Source organism: Epargyreus clarus, unplaced genomic scaffold (genome assembly GCF_041222505.1).
Source record: "Epargyreus clarus isolate Ecla_fem2 unplaced genomic scaffold, WU_Ecla_fem_2.2 ptg000036l, whole genome shotgun sequence".
NCBI classification, from domain to species: domain Eukaryota; kingdom Metazoa; phylum Arthropoda; class Insecta; order Lepidoptera; family Hesperiidae; genus Epargyreus; species Epargyreus clarus.
Genome location: NW_027332241.1, coordinates 6,051,819 through 6,064,344, shown reverse-complemented (window position 1 = coordinate 6,064,344; position 12,526 = coordinate 6,051,819). Strand labels below are relative to the sequence as shown.

Here is a 12,526-nt window from a genome sequence, read left to right as displayed (position 1 = left end):
TGGGGTTGATTACAGATGTCCATGGGCGGCAGTAGCCACTTACCATCAGGTGGACTGCATGCTCGTCTGCTACTCTTATATTATAAAAAAAAATATATATACTATTAACTGTTCCTTTATTGATTCCTGGATTGAAAATTATTTTCTACTTTTTAGTTAACTTTGTCATAAGAGCGTGTTTTTTAGTTTTCTTAAACTATATTTATTTTTTATTTTTTAGTTCGATTTATTGTTCAAAAAATTGCCGAAAAAAAATGTTCTTCACCGTGGATTAGAACCCACGACCAATGAATCGTGTTGGGGTGGCGGTGGGACGTCAGCGAAGACCCGCGCGTTATCCGCTCAGTTAGTTACACACAAACCCACAAACATACATACATACATACATACAGATGAAGCTAATAAATGCGTGTTAATAACGGGTATATGTATGTGGCATCTATGATGGTGGTAAATCGAATTTTATTGCTACTTATTACGAAAAAATCAATCATTATTTTTTTGTCTGTCTGTCTGTTTGTTACGGCTAAGCCCCGAAACGTCTGGGCTGATTTTGACGGGATTTGCACTGACAGTTAGCTTATGCTTTAAAAAGTAACTTAGACTAGTTATATTTAAGACTAGCTGACCCGGCAAACTTTGTACGGCCTCAAAATTTATTTATCAAATATATTTCATATAAAATATAGCCTATGTTACTCGTAGATAATGTAGGTTTCGAATGGTGAAAGAATTTTAAAATCGGTCCAGTAATTTTTGAGCCTATCCATTACAACCAAACAAACAAACAAAGTTTTCCTCTTTATAATATTAGTGTAGAAAAATAATTAGAGTTCCTCTCAAAAAAATTTCAACGGCTGGCCACTATTATAGTTAAAAAATGTGTAATTTTTGCTTATTTATTTTTCTTTGTTTACAATCTTACTTCGGTAACATAGTCTGGCGTATTTTGTCCAGAAGAAAATCCAGTTAGCAGTCCAGTGTCGCCATGTCCTCCAAGATCTATTTAAATGTTAACAGCGCCATCTATCAGTGGGGCGCTGACATCGTGGTGTAACACATTATTGACCGGTTTAAGCACAGATTAGTAAAGATTACTCACTCCTAACAAGAAAATGTACCCAGTTTTGAGAATTGAAACAGTTGCGTAAAAAGGTTTTGCCACGTCTCCGTGCTAAAATGTCCCTAAAATATTTGAAATAATTATTTATTTATTATGTAAATTACGCAGTATTAGTTATTTATTCGTAAATTTTCTCTAAAAATGTTTTATTTGTCAAGAATTCAAAAAAAGAACTTACTATAATAAGCCGTTTGTGGCTTCATTCAATTTCAAGGCGGCGAAGTATCTTTACTAATCTATGGGATTAAGGTGGACAAGTGTGAACACACCCTAATTGTTTCTACAAAGTAACGCACACACAAAACGTAACGCCACGTCAATGTAATCACTTTCGTTGGTTGATACGTAATTAAACTATCGTTAACGGCTGTTAATAACCGATCTATCCAATGTTTCGCCATTTGACAATTACTTCAGTCAAGCTTTGTTATATTACGATCTTTGGTAGGTAAACTATCGTTAGCGGCCGTTAATAATCGATCTGTACAACGGTAACCTGCCAAAGACATTGACAAATACTTCAGTCAGACATTGTCAAATTAAGATCTTTGGTTGGTAAAATGCCATAGATTGAATATTAAATTACATACATACCTACATACATGACCCGCGTGGCGGAGCGGCCATCGTACCGGTCTGACGTGCAAAGGGTCCCGGGTTCGATCCCCGGCCAGACAGATATCTAAATGATGAATTTAAATTTCTGTTTCTGGGTCTGGGTGTTTGTGTATTCGTCTCTGTGTGTGTCCATGGCACCCACGACACAGGGAATCCTAGTGTGGGGCTGTGAGTGTAGAAAGCGTTTTTACATACATACAACCCAAGCTAAAAAGCGTGTTAAAAAATGGGTGTTAATCTGCAAGTTATGTGGCGTGTTGTCAATAGATGGCGCCATATGTTTCTGAATCACGCTATCGAAGTTTTACTGTTTATATAGAACAGGTTCTACCTGAAGCCGATCACATGCGCTGTCACTCCTGAGGCTAAAAACGCCTTATAAGTTAAGTTAGGTTAGGTTAGGGTTGTCCCTCAGTCCATGACTGTAAAGTGGAAAGAGAGGCTGGCTGAACCTACGGCTGGCCTCAGGACTGTGGAGGCTGTCCGTCCGGTGCTAGAAGCCTGGATGGACAGGCGGCATGGATCGTTGACCTTCCGGATGGCACAGGTGCTCTCGGGACATGGGTGTTTCGGAAAGTACCTGTGCCGCATAGCCGGAAGGGAGCCAACCACCCAGTGCCACCATTGTAGCTGCGACGTGGACACGGCGCAGCATACACTGGAGGAGTGTCCTGCATGGGACAGCCAGCGCCGTGTACTCGTCGCTGCAGTGGGGCCAGACCTCTCGCTCCCTGCCGTGGTAAAAGCTATGGTCGGGAGCGACAGGTCTTGGAAAGGAGTAAAATCCTTCTGTGAGGAAGTCATCTCGCAGAAGGAGGCTGCGGAGAGGGAGAGAGAGAAATCCTCAGACCTCCCTATCCGCAGCCGGAAAACCGGGCGTAGGAGGAGGGCTCCCCACGCCCATCTCCTACCCCCATAACGGAGGCATTGGCGTAGGACACGGGGGTGTCCTACGTCAAATACATCATTAGCCTCGAGGTGGCGCGCGCGGTGTTCCCGCGCGCTCCTCAAAGACGAGGGGATGGAGTAGCTCCAGCTCCATCCCACACAGAGACGGGCCCTGTGGTGGGCAGACGCCGTCAGGACCGCGGACGAATGCATAGCGTACCCGCAGTCCCGACAAAGGGCGTACAGAGGAACACCGTGGGGTTTTAGCCGGTAGGAGTCCGGCATATCCTCTCCGCTGCCCCCGCGGCTGAGAGGAACCCATGAAGGGTTTCCCCACGAAAAAAAAAAAAAAAAAAAAAAAAAAGGTTAGGGTTGTCCCTGTAGTTCCGGGACTAGAATAGGGCTACGGTATCCCCTGCTTGTCGTAAGAGGCGACTAAAAGGGGGCTTGCGGGGTTGCCGGCGGCAAGAGTGGGAGCTCGAACCGTCCGGAGATCAACCCCGGGAAGGACGGCGGCATGTGTGGTCGCATGCCGTCGTAAACACCAGGTGTGCGGGAGGAGCGTAAAGTGCTCCCAGGGCAGAGCCCGACCGGGGCATCGCGCTCGGAGGACTCTGGTTGTGTTCCATTGGAGATCCCCGAGTTCTCCACCAAGCGCTGAGGACGGCCACCGGGGGGGTTTTAGTGCGGCAAAAATCCCACATAACCCGGCGTCGCTCCCACGTCGTCGGGTACCTTTTGAAGGTTTCCCCCTCAAAAACAAAAAAAAAGGTTAGGTTAGGTTAGCCCTTCTGTAAGAACTACTTCACAATAGAAATAGGATTTTGTTTGAATTTACGTATTTTTGAAGTCTTGATTATATATTTTTTTGTTTCAGGTAATTAACGCACGGTATATATGGGACGAAACAAATAAGTACGAATCTTATTTGAAAATGGGAGGACCCTCTGTGGTTATATCTGTTATAACAGCAGTTTTAAGTTCTGGTGTGTTCTGGTTTGAAGTGTGGTAAGGGAGACATCACAGACCTGCTAGTTTCAGGTCTCTGGGAGACATACATCTTCGAGGAATTCTAACTTGGTCTTCAGGGCAAGCATGACCGATATGACCGACCTCAAGTAGGGCACATATTTCTTTACATCTAATTTTTAGTATTTGTTGTTATAGCGGCATAGCAATACCCTCTGTAAAAAAATCAAGGGTCTGTCTATTCCGGTTCGGGGCATAGAGCCCTGTGAGAGACGTACAGCGTACAGACAGCAGAGTCGTAGTAATGTAGTAATAGGGTTCCGTTTTTACCCAAAAAGCAGTGATACAGTGGTTAAGATACGCGACATCTCGATCGAGGGTGCCGAGGTTCAAAGACCATGCACCGCGGATTTTTCAATTTGATGTGTGAATTAAAAAATAATTATCACTTGCTTAAACGGTGAAGGAAAACATCGTGAGGAACGTTGCACACCTGAAGGATTTAAAAAAAAATCTTAAAGTTATGTGAAGTCTACCAAAACGCACTTGGCCAGCGCGGTGGACTATGGCCTAACCCTTCTCATTCTGAGAGGAGACCCGTGCCCAGCAGTGTGACAGTAATGTGTTGATGATGATGTTTTTACCCTTTGGATGCGGAACCCTAAAACGAGTTTGGTTTTCGAAAACCACACCACGATAACTAATAGAAATGCTATATCTATTGGTACACTATTGGGGAAAGTGAACGAGACCGATTGAGATTGTATCGTGAGTGGAAGACGATAAAACTGACAAGGTCGGCCATAGAGTTAGGTGTGGTAGACCTTCCACATCGACGGTGCTTTTATTTTTAACCGACTTCCCAAAGAAGAAGAGGTTATCTACTCGTCGCGTATAAGGAGAGTCTTAAGGAGAATATTCGACTGGAATGCGAAGTGTTGTCAGCGGAAATCTTAAGGAAAGTCATGGAGACTGTGATAAAACGGGCACAAATGTGTGTCAACGCTAATGGAAGACACTTGACAGATATCATATTTTCTAATTAACAAAAAAAGTTACAGATCCTGGTAATGATTTTTTTTTATAATATAGGAGTAGCAGACGAGCATGCAGTCCACCTTATGGTAAGTGGCTACTGCCGCCCATGGACATCTGTAATCAACCCCGGATAAGATTAGATATTCCTACCTGAGGTCGGCCATAGATGCGCCGCTACCCCTGAGGACTAAGCTGGAACGCCTCAGAAAAGTCTGTCTCCCTTACCACACCCTTCAAACCGGAACACAGCAGCGCCTAACACTGCTGTTATTAGGTAGAAATAGGTGTGGCGGTGGTGCCGCCGGAGTCGAACCACAAAGGGTTCTACCACCTTCAAAAAAAATTAAAAATTAAGTAAAGATTTCTATTACTCAAAATCACTTTTTTTATTCTGTACAAAAGTTATTTAAAAACAAAATTGGATGATTAATTTGGCGCCAACCTGTACCAAGCGACGGTAATTCTATAGGCGTGTTGCTCTATGGTCGATCGGTAGCTAACTCTCTCCTTTTAGCAGTTAAATAATAAATTAACTAAGTTATGGTAAACGTGTCTATCAGTTGCATATGTATTCGAGTTTAATAACTTTTCTTTATGATTTTGGAATAGTAGAAGGTGTACTGCATGCATTGATGGTAAGTCACTGCCGTATGGACATCTGTAATCAATCCCAGATAGAAATGGAGTCTGAACTAAAGTCGGTCACAATGTAACTACCCCTGAAGACTAAATTGGAATGTGTTATGTAAATCATTCCTTAACCACACCCTTCAAAGTACCCTATAGTGATTTTATAATATTTTTACTAACTCTAAAGTAGAACCATCCGTGGTTCGACTCCGGCGGCACCATTGCCACACTTATATCTGTTATAACAGCAGTGTAGCGCTGCTGTGTTCTGGTTTGATATGAGTTATCTGAGGTTCTAACTAAGTACTCAGGGGTTGCAGTGAATCTGTAGCAGAACTCAAGTAGGAATATAATCTTATCTGAGGTTGATTATAAGCAGTGATAGCCTAGTGGTTAAGAAACTCGGCCTCTTGATCGAGGGGTCCGAGGTTCAAATCCCAGGCACGCACCTCTGATTTTTCAAAAGTTATGTGCGTATTAGAAATTAATTATCACTTGCTAAACGGTGAAGGAAAACATCGTGAGGGAACCTGCATACCTGAGAGATTTATAAAAAAAATCTCAAAGGTATGTAAAGTCTACCAATACGCACTTGTCCACTGTGGACTATGGCCTAATCCTTCTTCTCATTATGAGAGAAGACCCGTGCCCAGCAGTGGGACAGTAATGGGTTGTTGATGATGAGGTTGATTATAGAAGTCCATGGGCGCCCGCAGCCATATACCGTCAGATGGATGCTCGTTTGCTTCTATTAATGTTGCAGTTGTATTATAAATAGTGTGACAATGGTACCTAAGTAGTGCTACGAAGTAGTTTCCAAACACTTGAAGTTTTTACTGTTAGCCAATGACGATACTACTTAGTAGTTGAGTTAAACTACAGTTATTGCACTAACTACCGTAAGTGATGATAGTTACCGTTGGTTTTTTATTTTACTTTGAACTGTTGTTATGTTAACTACATTTAGGGTTGGTTACACCGTAAGCTCGTTTATAGTTAGCCTTAAAGTTAAGTATGTCGGAGAAGGACGGCTCTCATCGACATCATTGATAGAATCTATGGGTTTTGTGGGCGTTGTCATAAGGTAGATGCAGGCTCAAATACAGTAATCACAGTATTTATTGTTCTTAACATTATAACTTCGGATTTACAAAATAACTATACTATACTACTACTATTACTTTACAAACAAAGGATTTGAGCAGCAGGTTCAAGGTAGTGACTACACGCTCCAAAGCGCCACGAAATAATGATCCACCTCGAACACTTACATCAGTTCTTATCAAAGTTTCCCCACCGCGCCGCCACATACCTCGACTCCACTAGAGACCCCTTAAAGTCTCTGCTCTGATTCTAATACAAAAGCTATACAATGACTGTTGATTATAATTTAATGCAATTAACCCTTCGATTGATCAAGTACCAATAACATTACTAAAATACTAAAGTAACAGTATAGCTAAAGCTATATTAAATAGCTCTGACTCTTCCTCCAACAAGTATAATAATTATTTTGACGATGGCGATGGTTCTTTTTTTATAATATGGGAGTAGCAGACAAGCACGCTGTCCATCTCATGGTAAATGGCTACTGCCGCCCACGAACATCTGTAATCAACCCCAGATAGGATTAGATGTTCCTGCCTGAGGTCGGCCACAGATGTGTCGCTACCCCTGAGGACTAAGCTGGAACGCCTCAGAAAAGTATGTCTCTTACCACACTTCAAACCAGAACACAGCAGCGCTGAACACTGCTGTTATAACAGAAATAGGTGGGTGGTTAGTGCCGTCGGGAGTCGAACCACAAAGGGTTTTTCAAACCCGGTTGTATTTATTTACAATTTAAAATCCCTTTACCCTTTGTCTTAAGAACAACAGCTGATTTATTAAGACAATAATTGAAGTAACAATGGTTGACGTAATGTCTTCAGAGATTTACGTATACATGTAACAATGGGCACAATACGTAGTCTATATTGTTATTGTCTGGAGTCTAGACGTATCGTAGCTCTGTGGTGTAAGGAAATTGTGTTATAGAAAATATGGTTCGGACAGGGATGTTCATATTTAGTTCTCAAATTGATTTTTACGATATCTTTGCATGTTTTTCTGACTGTTAAAAGTTTGTTTTAAAATTTGCCAAAACTGAAAGAATTTTGATATTTAATACTTAGGTTTTTGGTTAGAAATAATCATAATCATAGTCTTTATTTGCTAAATAAGGTACAATAGGTGTTTAGACAAGAATACAATCCTCTTATTTTGCCTTTAAGGCGTGCAAATATAGTATATAGTCAGGTATGACAAAATTATTTTATAGGATCAAGTAACAAATTAGTATACACAGAATTAAACTATTACCTTTCTATTCACACATAAATGTCAAACATAATTTTATGTCAATATATGTTCCAAATTACATTTACAAGATTCTCAAGTCAGGTCAATTACATAATTTATACATGTCATTTAATAATTATTTTAATAAATTCATATTCAAAAACAAAATCATTACAATGTCAATCATTACAGTCTCAATTAAATAATTCACTTGATATTACTATCAACTTAAATCAAACCCTTATATCACCATTTTTGGAAAATTAAGGGGGTAAAATAGGGGCTTAAAGTTTGTTATGTAAGTTAAGACAGTTATTATGATTTATGCGTATAAAGTCGCTGGAAAAGCTGCTATTTTGTATAGTATACGCCTAGTACTGCTAAAAAAGTAAAAAATGAATATTCTACGAAATTTTTCGGTGTTTGGTATATCAGTAATATCGCGATAAAAAAAATCGATATCGATAAGTCCACATACATCCCTATATAGATCATAAGATACGTCACTAAGCGGTATCACACTAATTAATATGCCCAAATGAGTGATGACGCAAGATTGACTCATGTTGTATTAGACGAGGTTATTAACTGTTTGACTACTCATATTCTCACTTGAGTGATACTCAAAAAAACCGCTTAAAAAGCAACATACAAACCAAGACAAACAGTATCCACACGTTCGAATATGTGACGGTTTAGCAAGTTTGATGTTTGACAAGTGTGTGGGCGGGGCAGAAGATTCAAAGCTGTGCAATATGCATACGATTTTTATATATTTAAATATAAAAAATCTAAGGGTAAAACCGTATTACCTTTAGTAGAGTAGAGTATTTGGACTCCGGCGGCACCACCGTCACATCTATTTCTGCCTCATAACAGCATGTTAAACGCTGCTATGTTCTGGTTTGAAGGGTGAGGGAGATATAAATATTTCGAGGCACAACAACTTAGTCCTCAGGTGTAGCAATTCATTTGTGACCAACTTCAGGTAGGAATCTTATCCTATCTGCGGTTGATTACAGATGCCCATCGGTGGCAGTAGCCACTTACCATCAGATGGGTTGCAAGCAAATGTCTTTCTATGACGGCTTAAGAGACAGAGCCCTGTGACATACGGACAGAGAGCGGAGGCTTAGTACCATTTTTTTACGGTACGGAACCCTAAAAATGTATATTCAATTGTACATAATACATTTTATTATTAATCTAAAAACTTACGCAACTTTAAAAAAATATTATCATAAGTAAACACTTAGGCAAAGTAAAAAATAATAACGACTATTTTTTAGTTTTTCCACTAGTTTCTTTTTGTCTCTACCACCGATATTCAAAGGGCACTTAAAACTCCCCTCGTGTAGTGACTATGCGTCACTTCCTACCCTACGGTTAGGGCAACCACACATCCGGTACTTGTAGGATCGTCCGATTTTAAAACACTTCAAAAAATTTCGCTGACAAGTCATAATTTTATATCATCTTTCGATGCAGAACCAGACAGATATCTGAATGAATCTGGGTGTTTGTTATTGGGTCTGGGTTTGTGTATTTGTCTAAGTGTGTGTCCATAAAACCCACGACACAGGGAATCCTAGTGTGGGTCTGTGAGTGTAGAAAGCCTTTTTTCATTTTAAATTGTAATAACTTTTTGTAGGAGATCTATTTGAATAAAATAAAGATTAAATGTTAAGTTATTATACAGACTATGGATATATTATTAATATGTCCATAGTCTATGGATATATTATTAATATGTCATAGTGACTATGGATATATTATTAATATGTCATAGTGACTATGGATATATGGATATGGATTAAATATAGTTATTTTAGTTTGATCCAGCTTCAAAAAAAATACAAATGGAATAACAAAAATTCTAAAAATGGTTAAAAATTGCCATTATTTATTGTCAGTTCTTCTAATTACATTTTTTTGCAAATATATTAAATGTAAAGACATGTGAAGCTTACATTCTTATAATGCCGTAATAATAAAAAATAAAGTTAAATAATAATAAAAAATAAAACAGTAAAAAATAAAATAAAAGTAACTAAATTAAAAATTACGTCGATATATATTCGCCTACGTCTATAACTTATATAAATATAACTACGTCTAGCTTCTCTCTGTCGTCATCAAATAAACCATAAAGAAATAGAAAATATTAATAATCTCGCTATAAAATAAAAATAATGGTCACATTAGTAATTATATAGTTTTGGAGTGGGTTTTCAATGTTTTCCTATCGATCGTGGATTTCCCGAACCACGAACATAATTATGTGACTACCACGCTATGAAATTATTACGTATGTAAAGTTTGGTTAAATAAATTTTGTGTACTAAAGTCATAGATTAGTAAAGATTACTCACTCCTAACAAGAAAATGTACCCAGTTTTGAGAATTGAATAGTTGCGTAAAAAAGTTTTGCCACGTCTCCGTGCTAAAATATCCCTAAAATATTTTAAATTATTAGTTATTTATCCGTAAATTTTCTCTAAAAATGTTTTTATTTGTGAAGAATTCAAATAAAGAACCTACTAATAAGCCGTTTGTGGCTTTATTCAATTTCAAGGCAGCGAAGTTTATTTACTAATCTATGACTAAAGTTTAAAGAATAATTGGCCAAGTGCAAGTCGAACTCCCAAACTGAGGGTTCCGACCAACATTTTTGTATTTTTTTTAGTATTTGTTATTATAGCAGCCACTGAAGTAAAACATTGTGAAAATTGTATCTATCTACCTACTCGTATTACGGTTCAATAAATAAAGCGAAAAACTTCGAGGAAAGCGGTTTCTTGTATGGTCGCCATATTTATTTTCAACTTTTTTATTTTTAGTATTTGTTGTTATAGCGGCCAACTTTATACATACTCTGTAAAAAATTCGAATGTCTATTACGGTTCCGTTTTTACCCTTTGAAGACGGAACTCTAAAAAACGAACACGCTTTTATAGTTATAACTAAAAAATAAAACTAAAAAATAAAAAACTAAAAAATAAATTATATAACTAAAAAATAAAAATGATTCTTAATACAAAAATAAAATGTTGTTAATTAAAGAATTAATGTTGGTAACAATTGCTTAGATTAGCAAAATATCAATTGTTGTGATTTTTTATTAATGTTATTCCTAAATGCAGTTTAAACATAATGTTCAAAGCACTCCACGCATGTACAACTTATTTACTTCAATTTGAAATAAAATAACCACAATACGACGTAATTAGTAATTATAATAGTCAATAATAATAAACCTTGTATTGACTTGCAAGGTAAATAAATATACTTCCGGTATATTGACATTCGTCAGTGTTGCCAGCTTTTATTAATAGCTATATTCGATACCCTACTTTAATATATTACCTAATACCGGGAAAATATTATCCGTTACAGATTTAGTTATTTTTGTATTTGGCTCATGAAATCCGGTGTATTTGCGTTCTTAAAATATAAAGAAAATATTGATAATATAATGAATGAAATGTTTTAATGGAATGAACAAGATTGATAATTTCCTGCACATGTTTGGCATAAAAGAGATTTAATCGTATTTAAAACATGACATGTCAACATGTTATTTTTATCCGCATTAAAAGGAGAGTAATGTTTTTCGAAAGATTGCATATGTTTTTTTTCTTATAATATAGGAGTAGCAGACAAGCATGCAGTCCACCTGATGGTAAGTGGCTACTGCCGCCCATGGTCATCTGTAATCAACCCCAAATAGGATTAGATATTACTACCTGAGGTCGGCCACAGATGCACCGCTACCCCTGAGGACTAAGCCCTTCAAAACGGAACACAGCAGCGCCTAACACTGCTGTTATTAGGCAGAAATAGGTGTGGCTGTGGTGTCGCTGGAGTCGAACCACAAAGGGTTTTTCCACCTTCATAAATACTGTTTCATTTTATGGAACCCTTTACATGCGAAACGACTTACGGATCTTAACACATGAGGTGTCATTGGATTCGTCATAATTGTGGTAGTGACTTAGGCTATATGCTCGTAGTTAAGATTTATAAGCCGTAGTAAAAAATAAGTATCTTTCTACTACTGAATTCCTGGTTTAATATTAATTTCATTATATAAACAGTTTTTCATTTGTCTTTGTACGATTCGTGTATTGCATTGTATGAAGTAATATTACACTTATACTAATTTTAGGTAGTAAAACCTTAGTTCGGCTCTGGCGGTACCACCGTCACACCTATATATGCCTAATAACAGCAGTGATAAGCGATGCTGTGTTATGGTTTAAAGTGTAGTAAGAGTGACATACTTTTCCGAGGCATTCCAGTTCAGTCAACTGTTCAAGTCTAATCTTATCTGAGGTGGATTACAAATGTCCATGGGCGGCAGTGTCACTTACCATTAGTACTGCATGCTCGTCTTCTACTCCTATATTATAAACTTTTCATTAATGGACAGACAAATTCACAACACTACCATGTCTAATCGCCTTTTCCCGTAGATAATATAATAGTCTTTCCTGTATTGATAAAATAAATATTTACATCCAGCAATTTTCGCATGAATAATTCCCCACATTGCAGTGTTTCCCACGTTACTCGAGCGGTACACCTGGACGATGTAACCCAAGAACGTGCTCGAGAACTGGCCAAGCGTTGCGTTGTGCGAAACATATAGGTTTTTCTGTTAAGTTCATATGTAACTCGTCTTTTAAAGAGTATGAAGCAGGAGAATAATCATACGTTTAGCTTGGTGATTTCCGTAGAACCCTTAATTTGACTTTCGGACACTTCGGCAGTACAACCGCTAAATTTATTTCTACCCTACGACTGCATTGTAGTATAGTACTCGTATGTTGGTGATGTGAAGGTTAGTAACGAAAAAAACTCTTACACAAGCCATTACTCCTTAGGGATAGGATCTGTGTTTGACCTTGGGCTAGATTC

The 12,526-nt window shown here is 38.2% G+C and overlaps 1 protein-coding gene across 1 annotated transcript; it reads left to right on the top strand.

The window, feature by feature from the left end:
• Positions 1 to 2,159: 2,159 nt before the first annotated feature.
• On the top strand, positions 2,160 to 2,660 carry LOC140756841 (uncharacterized). The gene has a single exon (XM_073092370.1). It carries the CDS (start codon positions 2,160 to 2,162, stop codon positions 2,658 to 2,660), a length of 501 nt encoding a protein of 166 aa, XP_072948471.1.
• The last annotated feature ends 9,866 nt before the right edge of the window (positions 2,661 to 12,526 follow it).